Source organism: Petromyzon marinus, chromosome 36 (genome assembly GCF_048934315.1).
Source record: "Petromyzon marinus isolate PM22_M1 ecotype Great Lakes invasive population chromosome 36, UKy_Petmar_22M1.pri1.0, whole genome shotgun sequence".
NCBI classification, from domain to species: domain Eukaryota; kingdom Metazoa; phylum Chordata; class Hyperoartia; order Petromyzontiformes; family Petromyzontidae; genus Petromyzon; species Petromyzon marinus.
Window position 1 is genome coordinate 53,570 of NC_133702.1, and position 14,280 is coordinate 67,849.

Consider the following 14,280-nt stretch of genomic DNA (forward strand, 5'->3'; position numbering starts at 1 on the left):
TCTCTTATCCCGGAGCCCTGAACACGCGCCCCTTGTCTATCCCCCCTCATTCCCCACCTTCTGGATACATTCCACAAAAGTGCCTCTCCGTCCCTTCTCCTCCTGGTTTCCCGCAGATTCTCTCCTTTGGGTTTCCTCCAATCCCCTTGTATGGGTTATCTTGGGTGTGGTCCCAAATAACCATAGCGTCACCACAGTAACACCTTAACAAAGGCAAAGATTCCCCATATAGCCTTAACAGACTGTTGGGGCAAGTGCTGTTAGCGAGCGCCCATTAAGGCCGGCACGACCACCTCGGGGAGGCCAAGGACCTATTCAGATAATCGTCACTGCTGTTGGCTGTGAGAGGGAATCGAACTCGGATCGCAGGGTTCGGAGCGCAGCGTGTTAACCGGTGCACTACCGCTCCCCACAAAAGACTGCTGTTAGCAAGAAGTACCTATGAAGGCTGGAATGGTAGACGAGTGCGTGGGTGCCTAGGACCACGCCCGACCGCCTTTGAGGCCGTCCATAAATGACGTCACGCACCTGGGGGGGGGGGTCAGCCATTTGTGACGATGTGTGACGAGGGGGGAGGGTTGAGAAATGTGACGTCACATCAAAATGCGCAACTTTAAATAAATATAGACAACACGTTCTACTTAATTAAATAGACTTTTTAATAAATGTTTTCTCCTACAACATCAGAGTGCAGCGCCACATTAAATACGCACTACAATGGCAATAGTTTAAAGCATGTTTTATTTGGGGGGGGGGGGGGGGGGGCAGAGCTTTGTGACTTTTTGTGACGCCGTGTGACGAGGGGGGTGGGGTAAAAAAAATCGTTCAAAATCGCGTGACGTCATTTATGGACGGCCCCTTTATCTCCCCAATAGTGATGCTTACACGCCGCACCAGGCTGAGTTGATCTAGGATTCTAGGGGAAGCCCAAGTCCGTTTCACATATAATTGTCACTGGTCTTGGCCGTAGGTGGGAATCGAACTCGTGTTGCCAGGTTCGTAGCGCAGCACGCTAACCGCTTCGCCGCCTCTACCCACGTCCCAATATACCCGCCCACACCTGCATACCTCCACCACATGCTTCACCTGCCTCTCATTCACACATTTACTTGAAATCTCCCCATGCCTCTCGCACTCTCCGTAAAACTCTCTCCCCTCTATCTTTAACCAGGTGTCTCTCTCTCTTTTCTGTCTCTCACTGTTTCTCTCTCCCTGTGTCTATCTACCCCCGCATCTCTCTACCCGTGTCTCGCTCGGAATGGAAGACCTGTCCCCATCAAACGTCTGTGCTCCCGGTGTTTACGTCAGGATAAACCAACAGAGGTGAGACACGAGGAGATCCGGGAGACACGGGGGGTCACTCAGGGAGACACTCGAAGATACGGGGATATGCAGGAAGGCGCCGAGACACAGGGAGACAGGAAGATGGGGCGAGGACACAGAGACACGGGGAGACACGGGTAGACAGAAATATGGGGAAACATTTACACAGGGACGCAGATGTGAGAAGACACACGGCCATACAGGGGACACGGGGAGACAAGGGGTGATGTAGGGAGACGTGTGTGAATGTTGTGCGTTTAAATACGGGGAGCGGTAGCGTTAAGGTTAGCGCGCTGCACTATGAATGCGGCTCCCCGAGTTAGATTCCACTGACGAGTGATCTGAGTAAACGGACATGAGCCTCCGCAAGGTCGACTCAGCCTTATAAATGAGTAATGTAGTTGGAACAGTGCATAGACATCTCTGGGGAGACAAAGGCAGCCAGGCTTGGTTCTTGTCACACCCACCCCTTTGTGTGCCGTCTCAGCCTTAATAGGTGCTCGCTAACATAACCTGCCCCAAGTCTATTCAAGCCCATACAGATATCAATAGGCCAATCCACACTTGGGGTGTTTTTTTCCCGAGCGATTCTATGTTCGCGAAAACGAGTTTCGGTTTTTGCTGTGGACACAAGAAGCCACTTTTCCAGTTCTGGGAACTCGTCACGCTACATGGCATTGACACAACGGGCGGAATCTCCGCGACTCCAATTACGCGAGTGGAGCGGTGACAATTCCCCACAAGTTGCACAACCACTCGAGGGCGGTGATAATTAAAGTATTTACATTGTACGACAATGTGTGCATTGAAAGCGATGTTTTTCTTAATACTAGACATTTTATCGAGTCTACTGATGTACTGAAATGTAGAACGCATTTGGTGAAAAACATTCTTTTCAATGCACACACTTTTTAGTTCCACTCTAAAGTACAAAATCTATTATTTTGACCCAAGAATAAATCACATTTGAAGTTATGAATAAAAGTGGATGGCGTCCTTTCGATATGTTAAATTTTATTTATGCAAGCCACCCACTTTTATTCAATACTTCAAATGTTATTAATTTTGGGGTCAAAGTAATTGTATTTTGTACTTTAGAGTGCAAATAAAAGTGTGTGCATTGAAAATCTTGTTTTGTTTTCGTTTTTATGACCTTGTAGAGATGGCAACGAGGGCCTGCCTATGTCAACCCTTGCCCATACAATAAATGAAAGCATGCCCATTGCTACTCAACAACAGTCTATGTAATGAAAGGTTGATAGCACGCATCATGGCTATTACAATTAGAATAACGATCATGCCCATTGCGAAGTCGTGAAATTACATTTAGAACAACACCAGCCGTACAGGCGTTTAATGGTCGTATGTGCGATCATTAAGTACCATACAGTACGACACAGATTGCGAGGCTTTAACAATGCACACATATGGACACCAGTGCATTTAAAGCATTTATTTGAACAATAATTAATTATTAGAACATTTTGTCAATCAAAATAGGGATAACTGGGCATTTAATTGTAAAACATGATCACGGTTGTCACCTGCTCGCTCAACTTGAGCACAACCATGTTACCCTCAGCGCGTCAGAATGTCCGTGGCAAAGCAAATGATAATACTATTTATTAAAATTACTAGCGGTAAGTACCCGGCGTAGCCCGGGTGAAAAAGGCAGACACACATGGACTTACACACAGACATCGACTCACACACGTAGAAACACATCGACTTAGACGCACACACACATATGGTTAAACCCAGGATGGATTGTTAGCAGGCCAGCCTAAATGTTTCTAACCGGCGAAGATGTTCCATTAGGGGGGTGCACGTTTCGCAAGCGTAGATAAGTGAGGGAACTACCGTGGCCGAGAAGACGTGGAGCTTCATGCGGAGAGAGTGACCAGGTATCTTCCACACAGTGTAACGCAGCCGATGAAAAGATAATGGCGCTCCACTGAATTGGAGTGAGACTTCTGCTGTTAAACCGGAGCCGGTCATGAGCACACTGGCCAGGTATGGGAATCTCTGCAATCTCTGCACAACTGCCGCATCACCAATTGGGGGGGTGGCTTGTCCGATGGTGCAAAATACCCAGGCAGGTGCTTAGTTTTGGTGGCAAGCTCCAGGTTCAGCAGCAGTGCCTCCAACTCGTCCTCTGAGTGAGCAGCAATCGCCAGAGCATCGGCATACATTACATGGTTGAGCAATAGGGAGCCATCCCTTGACTGCACCCGGGCATTGATCAGCCTCCCATTGTATCTGTACCATGTGGTAATTATTCCGGTACAGCCATTGAAGGCTTCACGAACTATGTGGTCAAAAGATATGTTAAATAATGTGGGAGCCAGAGGACATCCCTGTCACACCCCAAGGTGTAGAGCAGGGGTCGGGAACCTTTTTGACTAAGAGAGCCATGAAAGCAAAAAAATTGGAAATTTATTTCAGTGAGAGCCATATAATATATTTTAAAAGTGAATTCAACTAAATGTCAGTATAATAAGCCTCTGAATTTATTCTTTTAAATAATGTTGTTATAACACTCACCATTAATGCGACTTCTGGTGCTGCATGGATTTGCTGATGTCTTTGTAGTCGGGTTGGTACTTGGTGAGGTTAAGCTTCATGCAAGCGTTGAGGCTTTCATCCGTTAAACGTGATCGTAGGTTGGACTTGATGTTTTTAAGATGTGAGAATGACTGCTCACATGCATACGTAGATCCAAACATGGTCAATACAGCAATACTCACACGCTGCAGTGTGTGGTATGTGACAGGAAGCGCGTTCCAAGTTTTGAGAATCAGCTGGTCTTCGGGTTGGAGTTTTTTTTCATTTCTGTCCACATGTGCTTGCTCGCCAACTCTGCTTTCTGTCGTGTGATTCTTTCCAAATCTTCATTCAGTGACTTGAACTTATTCACCCACATGTCTGAGGCCTTCAGGTCAGCCACTTCTGCTTCAAAATCTCTGACGGAGACACCAGGGATGTAATTCAGGTCGGCTGTGTTCAGTGAACACTCGTTTGGATGGGTGATGAACTTAAAAAGACGAGTGTGCTCACGAAATTCTCCAAAGCGTGCTTTGAAGGACTGTAGGAGACTGGATGTGCAGCCAGCTAGCTGGTGGAGATCAAGGTTTTGAATGGGCTCACTTGCTGTGCATGCATCTTTAAATTGGCTCAGTTTTTCAAAATGTAGTAAACGACCTGTTTCAAGATCCGTGATGAAAAGCTCCAGCTTGTTTTCAAAAGCAAATACAGCTTGTTGAAGGGATAACACTGTATTTCCAATGCCTTGCATTTTCACGTTGAGCTAGTTCAGATGTTCAGTCAGATCTACGAGATAGTAAAACTTGAGGAGCCACTCGGTGTCGGCTAGCTCAGGATGCCAGACGCCTTTCATTTCAAGGAAAGTCCGGATTTCGTTCAGGCAAGCCGCAAAACGGCTAAGCACCTTCCCTCTTGACAACCAACGCACATTGCTGTGCAAAAGCAGACCAGGATAGTTATTTACAACTTCATCCAGCAGTGTTTTAAACTGGCGATCATTTAAGGCTCGGGCAACAATAAAGTTGATCACACGAATGACCAGCGACATCACTTCGCCAAACTGCCTGTCACACATCTGAGCACAAAGTGCCTCCTGGTGTATAATGCAATGGAAACTTAGGATGGGTCTATTTTCATGTTCACGGAGAAGCGCCACAAATCCTTTGTTTTTCCCCACCATACACGGAGCACCATCAGTACACACTGAGAGAAGTTTATCCATAGGTAGACTTTTTTCTTGAGCAAACTCCATGAAAGACTTGAATAAATCCTCACCTCTTGTGGACCCTTTTAATGGCAGAACAGCAAGACTTTCTTCGCGCAGTGTGTCACCAACAGCATATCTTGCAATCACGCTGAACTGCGACAAATGGCTCACGTCTGTTGACTCATCCAAAGCCAGAGAAAAGAACGGCGCTGCATTTATGTCCTTCACTTGCGTTTCCTCCACTTTGTTTGCCATCACGATGGTACGATCATGAACAGTTCTTGCCGACAGAGGCATGTCTTGTATCCGTTTGATTATCTTGTCTTTGTTCGGAAGATCATCAAAAAGTTCATTGGCTACATCCAGCATGAACGTTTTAGCATACTCGCCATCTGTGAATGGTTTTCCGTTCCTCACTATTGCTAAAGAACCAGCAAAGCTAGCCGAATTATAGTCACCTTGCCGGGTCCATACGCGGAGTTGCTGCTGGCTAGCTTGCACCCTGCTCAGAAGCTCTTGGCACGCTTTCTTTCTGCTGTCTCCCGCAGGGTATTTTGATGCAAAGGTAGCGTGGCGCGTGTCGAAGTGCCGCTTTACATTCGACCGTTTCAACGATGTAATTTTGTCATTGCAAATTAGACACACCGCAGAACCCGCTCTCTCCACAAAGGCGAATTCTTCGGTCCATTCGTCCTGAAATGTACGATACTCGTCGTCTTTTTTTCTTTTCGCCATCTTCTTCGTCGAAGGGTTAGCTTTGAGCTAATGACCGAGCAGACGCAGTCTCAGACTGATTCAAAAGGGGGCGTTTACCTGTTTTACCCAGCAACGGCAAACGTAGGCCAGTATCATCCAATTAAAATAATGGACAATTGCTCCTGCAGCCCTGAACAGGACATGCGCAGTGAAAATCGATGGATGGATTAAAACAAGTGAGAATATTTTGTTTTATCTGCGAGCCATATGCAATCATCAAAAGAGCCACATCTGGCTCGCGAGCCATAGGTTCCCGACCCCTGGTGTAGAGGGAATGGCTCTGACTGATGGCCACGTAGTTTGACGCGGGGCTGCTCACCATCATGAAGGTCCTTAAGGATCGTGAGCAAAGGGTGAGGGACTCCGAAAGCATGAAGTACAACCCAGAGGCCAGGCCTACTGATGGTATCATAGGCCTTGACCAGGTCAATAAAGCACACACATTCAATCACACATGGACGTACAGACGCAAAGAAATGGACTTACACTGACTCACATGGATCCACGCACACAAAGCGACTAACACACACGCCCATGGACTGACACACACAGACATATCGACTCACACAAACACATGGACTTACACACACATATGGACTCACACACGCATAGACATCCACTTTAGATGCACACACATGGAGTTACACACACATACATAGACTGACACATACATTGCCCTACACACACATACGGACTGTGACACACAGACATCTACTTTAAATACACAAACATGGATTAACACACACATATCGACTCACACACACGTATTGACTTTCACATACATGTGGACTAACACACACACATCGACTGACACCATTAGACACACAAACGCACATTGACTTACACACTCAGATGGAGCCATGCACACACATCGACTACACACACATGGGCTAACACACACACAGTGACTGATACGCACACAAATGGACTGACACGCACACTTGGACTGACACACAAACACTTGGACGTACACACACACATCGGGCGTTGTCCAATTGAAAAAGATAGACACACACATGGACTTAAACACACTTGCATGGACCTACACGCACACACATATGGACTTAAACACACACACATCGACTCACACACACACATGGACGTGCACAGCAATCCCCGATGATGGCACAGCTATCAGTATCGCAGTACTCTGTATGAATAAATAGCGTGACATGAGCAATGGAAACAATGGAAATGCATTAAAGAAAAAAGCAGAAAGAAGTGTAAATTAAAGAGCAGCAGTATGCACAGATAAGTTAAGAAGCAGGCTACAGTTTTGATTATAGACTGCCAGTACGCCGACTCAATGACATAAGCATTGCTACAGTCAACATAAAAAGCTGCCAATACGGGCAGCAGCTGAAAAAGCAGGATACAGTCGACATGAAAGGCTGGCAGTACACTGAGTGAGGTAAAGAAGCAGGCAACAGATTATAGACTGGCATACACTGAGAATGGTCAAAAGGAAAATTAGCAGTGCAGATAGAGTGGCAGTGCACTGACGTTAATTAATCAGCAGGCAGCAGGCCACATGACAGACTGGCAGTAGACCGTCGCAGCGTGATAAAAGCACAGCTAAAAAAGGGAATATTTATCAAGCTAATAATGAAAACTTAGTTTTGTGCACACAAACATTATTATTGTAATATCTGGCAACGTATTTGTTTCATAATAGTAAACAATTAACCTGAGTTCTTATCTGCACACAAACATTCTTGTAATGTGGCAACTCATAAGTTTCATAATAGTAAACAATGAACCTGAGTTGTTATCTGCACACAAACATTTTTTTAATATCTGCCAACTTATTAGTTTCTTAATAGTAAGCATTGAACCAGAGTTCCATGTGCACACAAAGATTATTATTGTAATATTTGTCAACGTATTTGTTTAATAATAGTAAACAATGAAGGTCAGTTGTCATCTGCACAAAAACATTTTATTGTAATATCTGCCAACTTATTAGTTTCTTAATAGTAAGCAATGAACCAGAGTTGCTATGTGCACACAAATATTATTATTGTAATATCTGGCAACGTTTAAATAACACTTCTTATGGAGAGGGGATTTCTTTAAACAAAAGGAAGGAGCAGCAATGGGCTCTCCTTTATCCCCTGCTATAGCAAATTTGTACATGGAAAACATTTAAATAAGAGCACTTGCCTCGAGCACATTAAAACCATCTTTTTGGTTTAGATATGTGGATGACATTTTGGTTGTCTGGCCACATGGTAAAGATACACTTAATGATTTTCTAAATCATCTCAATGCACAAAACCCAGCCATCCAGTTCACCATGGAAATGGAGGTGAATAACACACTCCCGTTCCTAGATATGTTGCTTGGACATGGCCTAAACGGTAAAATAACACACAGCGTTTACAGAAAGCAAACGCACACTGATGGCTATCTGAATGCCGGTCATGTTTCGATTTCGAGCAGAAACGCTAATAATCCGGAGTCTAAAGCCCCATACTACCGTATACCGGGAAACAAATCCTAATTTTTTTAAATGCAATTGTTGTCATTTTTCGGCCCAGCCCTTAACAATTTTATGATACATTGCTCCAAAATGAGCAGATTTCAGTCAATAAGGATTTCACTATTCCATTCCTCTACAGAGGTAAATTTGTCTGAAGAACCCTCAACGATTTTGAGGGCAAAAAGGTGGTAAGATGCTCTCAATTTGCACAATTTTACGTAACAATGTCATAAAATTGCGCAAAATTCCAATGTTCCTACCAGCCCACCCTGCACGGACCTGTTTTTGAGTTGTACGCCTTTTGGCGTCTTCTGGTCCAACACCAATGGAGACTAGGCTCGAAGAAAAGCCGTCTCGGGTGTGGACCAATCAAATTCGAGGACAGTGCATATTATTATCAGAGTTGTCTTTTTTGTTTGCATTTTGACTGCTTGTGTTGTGGTTATTACAAACATGATGCCTTGAATAAAGGTGTCAGTTTTTGTGCCAGTTAAAAGGGTAAAACCTATTTCTATATCTTATTACTGGCAAAGGATGTCTTATAATGTAAATGCTCACCCCAAGCCCTCAATACTCTGATAGTGCGCTGTTTTTGAGTTGTACGCCTTTTGGCGTCTTCTGGTCCAACACCAATGGAGACTAGGCTCTTAGAAAAGCCGTCTCGGGTGTGGACCAATCAAATTAAAGGACAGTGCATATTATTAGAGTTGTCTTTTTTGTTTGCATTTTGACTGCTTGTGTTGTGGTTATTGCAAACATGATGCCTTCAATAAAGGTGTCAGATTTTGTGCCAGTTAAAAGGGTAAAACCTATTTCTATATCTTATTACTGGGAAAGGAGGTCTCATAATGTAAATACTCACCCCGAGCCCTCAATACTCTGATAGTGCGCTGTTTTTGAGTTGTACGCCTTTTGGCGTCTTCTGGTCCAACACCAATGGAGACTGGGCTCGAAGAAAAGCCGTCTCGGGTGTGGACCAATCAAATTCAAGGACAGTGCATATTATTATCAGAGTTGTTTTTTTTGTTTGCATTTTGACTGCTTGTGTTGTGGTTATTGCAAACATGATGCCTTAAATAAAGGTGTCAGTTTTTGTGCCAGTTAAAAGGGTAAAACCTATTTCTATATGTTATTACTGGGAAAGGAGGTCTCATAATGTAAATGCTCATCCCGAGCCCTCAATACTCTGATAGTGTGCTGTTTTTGAGTTGTACGCCTTTTGGCGTCTTCTGGTCCAACACCAATGGAGACTAGGCTCTAAGAAAAGCCGTCTAGGGTGTGGACCAATCAAATTCAAGGACAGTGCATATTATTATCAGAGTTGTCTTTTTTGTTTGCATTTTGACTGCTTGTGTTGTGGTTATTGCAAACATGATGCCTTGAATAAAGGTGTCAGTTTTTGTGCCAGTTAAAAGGGTAAAACTTATTTCTATATGTTATTACTGGGAAAGGAGGTGTCATAATGTAAATGCTCACCCCGAGCCCTCAATACTCTGATAGTGCGCTGTTTTTTAGTTGTACGCCTTTTGGCGTCTTCTGGTCCAACACCAATGGAGACTAAGCTCTAAGAAAAGCCGTCTTGGATGTGGACCAATAAAATTCAAGGACAGTGCATATTATTATCAGAGTTGTCTTTTTTGTTTGCATTTTGACTGCTTGTGTTGTGGTTATTACAAACATGATGCCTTGAATAAAGGTGTCAGATTTTGTGCCAGTTAAAAGGGTAAAACTTATTTCTATATGTTATTACTGGGAAAGGAGGTCTCATAATGTAAATGCTCACCCCGATCCCTCAATACTCTGATAGTGCGCTGTTTTTGAGTTGTACGCCTTTTGGCGTCTTCTGGTCCAACACCAATGGAGACTAAGCTCTAAGAAAAGCCGTCTCGGGTGTGGACCAATCAAATTCAAGGACAGTGCATATTATTATCAGAGTAGTCTTTTTTGTTTGCATTTTGACTGCTTGTGTTGTGGTTATTACAAACATGATGCCTTGAATAAAGGTGTCAGATTTTGTGCCAGTTAAAAGGGTAAAACTTATTTCTATATGTTATTACTGGGAAAGGAGGTCTCATAATGTAAATGCTCACCCCGAGCCCTCAATACTCTGATAGTGCGCTGTTTTTGAGTTGTACGCCTTTTGGCGTCTTCTGGTCCAACACCAATGGAGACTAGGCTCTAAGAAAAGCCGTCTCGGGTGTGGACCAATCAAATTCACGGACTGCATATTATTATCAGAGTTGTCTTTTTTGTTTGCATTTTGACTGCTTGTGTTGTGATTATTGCAAACATGATGCCTTGAATAAAGGTGTCAGTTTTTGTGCCAGTTAAAAGGGTAAAACCTATTTCTATATCTAGCGATCAGATTGTTAAAACAATAAAAATTCCATATATCTCAGGAGTAACTGACAAATTAGCCCGTGTTTTGCAAAAGCAAAACATTACAGTAAGATTTGGTACAGTACACAAAATTCAAAAACTAGTATCTTGCACTAAAGACGCATTACCAAAATTATCAACAGGTGTATTTCGGATTAATTGTTTATGTGGCAGATGCTATATTGGACAGACGGGACGTAACATGAGCATAAGACTAAAAGAACATCAAAGAAATATTAAATTATCTCAAGCACAACTGTCGGCAGTGGCAGAACATGCTTGTCAACAAGGACACTCAATTGATTTTGATAACGTTGAAGTGTTGTGTAAAACTAATTATTACTGCCAAAGACTAATTAGAGAATCTATTGAAATTGAGAGGAATATAAATAACTTTAATCGCTCTGACAGCTACAGGCTTAGTGCGGCTTGGAAGCGTATTATTAAATAATACATATTCCAATTCCTTATAGGGGAAACACATACTAATTTACGGATTACTAACGTAGCATATAATCACAATAACACACATTACAACTAATAACTAATCTACAACTCATTACTAATCATAACCATTGATTGATTACCAATCGATTATATAATTACAATACCCCCCCTCCGCCTCAAATCACTGCACCTGAAATGAGTTAAATGATGACGTCACCCTGCTGCTCTAATTAAGACCGGGAGCAAGCGAGGGCTTTACCATTCTGGCGAATTGCCCGATGATGCTGGATGTAATTACCAGCGAAACGTCGTACTCAAACTATAAATGTTGTGGATTCACTCTTCAACACACCGGTGGGCTAAAGTAGTGAACTATTTGTCTTTTGTAAACGTGACACTTTTTTGCTGATTGGCCGTGTCGGGTGGTGGAGGGTTACGACACATTTATAAATAACGCGATCTTACCCAAAAACCTATATTATGAATAATATTGGTCGCGAAAGCCTACGTGTCAAACTTATTTGTTTTGTCTATTTGTCTTTCTCCGTTGTCGTGATGGGACTTTGTAGGATGAACTTTGAGATTTATAAGGGGACGGGGGTGACCAATATGGTCTGAATTGGTCGTTAATGATGAGGTAGGGCACTGATAATGGGTTTGACAGTTATGATACATACCCTCACCATGTGCTATAGCTGAGCTGTATACAGTAAATGGTGAGGGTATTTTGGTAAAATAATAAGTGCCTATCGTCTAAGAAAAGTCACGTGGTAACTCGTACAAAGTGAAATAAGAGACATTGGTGCGAGGCTCCCTAAGAGCCGCTGTGATTGGACGAGACGTTTTCATCGTCGCTGGGCGCGACTTTTCGAGATTTCAAAGAGGGGGAGTAAAATGAACAAGGATTAAATATGAAAAGTAAAGAAACACGAACATCCCAGGAGCGGCGGGACCTGGACCGGTTTTTTGTAATGAAATATTGAGTCTGTGTAAACTATTTCACCTAGTTAGGCTTCAAAGATTCCAAAGAATATAAAGCAGACAACACGGCAACTACAATAAAAGTGTGTAGTAATAATAACAGTGTGTAAGAATAAAAGTATGTAAAAAACGTTGCAACGTTATATAATAATGATACTGAATGCAAATGTCTGTATGAATAGTGCCGAGTAGGTTCTCTCTGCAGTGGAAATGAATGCAAGTCAACAAAGATTTTGCTGCATTCACTGTTGTTTCCAACAACGTGTATAGTAATATGTGGTGACTGAGGATTCCCAATATCGAATTTGGACACAGATTTGGTGACCATTCTCATTGGCCAGTTCCGTGACCTGACTGTAATCTAACCCCTTGGCAGACATCTCGGTGGCCTTTGGATTGGGTAGGTACAGTATTTCTGCTTTTTTTCTCAAATCAATCGAACATGTGCCAGCCTTGGAGCATAAAGTTCAAGAGCCTTGCCTGAGTGACAGTAATTTTTTTCTGGTTGTGACATAAAGACAAAGATCCCCCGTATATCTTCTTTGGTTCTTTCGGTAAAGTCACGTAGAATTATAATAAAATAATAAAATAATTAAAGAATAACAAAAAATTTAGAATTTTAAAATAGTAAAATATAATAACACAATAAAATTATGAGAATTTAATTGTTATTTTATTATTTTATTATTTTACTCTCATTCTACGTGACTTTACCGAAAGAACCAAAGAAGATGAATCATTGCAGTCACGAAAGCTTTAAATCTAAATCCCCCGTATAGCCTTTAACAGACTGGAGGAGCAAGCGCTGTTCGCCAGCACCTATGAAGGCCTGCACAGCACGAGGCGGTGGGTGGCCAGCACCACGCCCAGCCGGCTTTGTTTGCCCAGTGGCGATGTTTACTGACCGCACCAGGTACTAATTTGAGGCTAAGTCGGCCTAGTAGAGGCCCAGGACTGGTTCAGATAATCGTCACTGGTGGTGACCGTGAACGTGAATCGTGCCAGGGTCGCCGGGTTCGTCGCGCAGCGCGGTGACTACAACACTACCAACAACAACCGCCATTCGCCACTAAGTGGTGGTGATGTCACCACGGCGCTTGTGCCTGGCTAGGTGCACATTAAGGCCACGTGAAATGTCGAACGCCCGCTGGCAGGTCACCGGACAGACCCAGGTGCCATGGGTCGATTGACTGAGATGATCGCCGATGCACCACCTGCGCCACCTGTGTCCCCTACTGTTCCAACTAAAAAACAACACTACCGCATCCTCCATGTGCAAAGGCAAAAGGTCAGCTGGACACACTTGCTAGTGATATGAAGAGCTTACGCACAAGTTCTAGAGGCGTTAACAATGAACTGGAAAACGGCCTCGAGTCTTCTCTGTGAATATATGCCCATGTCCCCCACCCCTGCATGATGTCAGCAGGAAAAAACTGTGTGTGCCTGTGCTGGTGGTGCTGCTCGTCGTGGTGACGACGGTGGCGTGCTTGGTGGTGCTGGTGGTGAATTGCACACGCGACCCTCCTAACAACACCTGTGAGTGCTTAACACATACCTGTACCTTCAAGTAACCTCCCCTCTCCCCTCCACTATCACCATCAGCTTCATCACCACCTTCACTACGACAGTACTATCAACACGACCACCACCACCAATACCTTCATCACTACTGCCACCGCTACCACCTCCACCACCATCACCATTTATCACCATAACAATAATTTCCACAACCATCAGCACCCACATCACAACAATCACCACCGTCATAACCATTGGCACTCTGTACCTCCCCAGCCCCAGGTACCTCCACACGCTTGGTTGAAACGTTCCGCTTGGCCTCCTATTATGGGAACCACATGGTCCTGCAGAGGGGACCACGTGGCGCCTTCGTGTGGGGGTTCGGGAAAGCGGGAGCCAAGGTGGTCGTGAGACTCTACAACACGAATGAGGACTTGCTACAGGAGCGCAAGAGCAACGTGTCGGCAGGTCTCTGTCTCCGCCAAGCTGTTAACATCTTTGTCCTGATTTGCTTTTTGCTTCATTGCTGGACTTCAATGTACAGGTGACCCCCCGCACCTATGGCCTAATTAGTTCCTGGACGACGGTCGCAAGTAGAGCCGTCGTAAGCCGAATCCTTATTTCCCAGAGGTGCAATGTTATA

The 14,280-nt window shown here is 43.9% G+C and overlaps 1 protein-coding gene across 2 annotated transcripts in view; it reads left to right on the plus strand.

Moving 5' to 3' along the window:
- The first annotated feature begins 800 nt into the window (after window positions 1-800).
- Window positions 801-14,280, plus strand: part of LOC116949462 (sialate O-acetylesterase-like) — a 33,375-nt gene continuing 19,895 nt past the window's right edge. Inside the window, exons 1-3 of one of the 2 annotated variants that reach the window (XM_032966835.2) lie at window positions 801-1,323; window positions 13,543-13,655; window positions 13,914-14,105. In XM_032966835.2, coding sequence (XP_032822726.2) covers window positions 1,259-1,323; window positions 13,543-13,655; window positions 13,914-14,105 — 370 coding nt within the window. In that variant the 5' untranslated portion in view covers window positions 801-1,258. The remainder of the gene's footprint in view (window positions 1,324-13,542; window positions 13,656-13,913; window positions 14,106-14,280) is intronic. The other variant, XM_032966834.2, reaches the window with a different exon arrangement.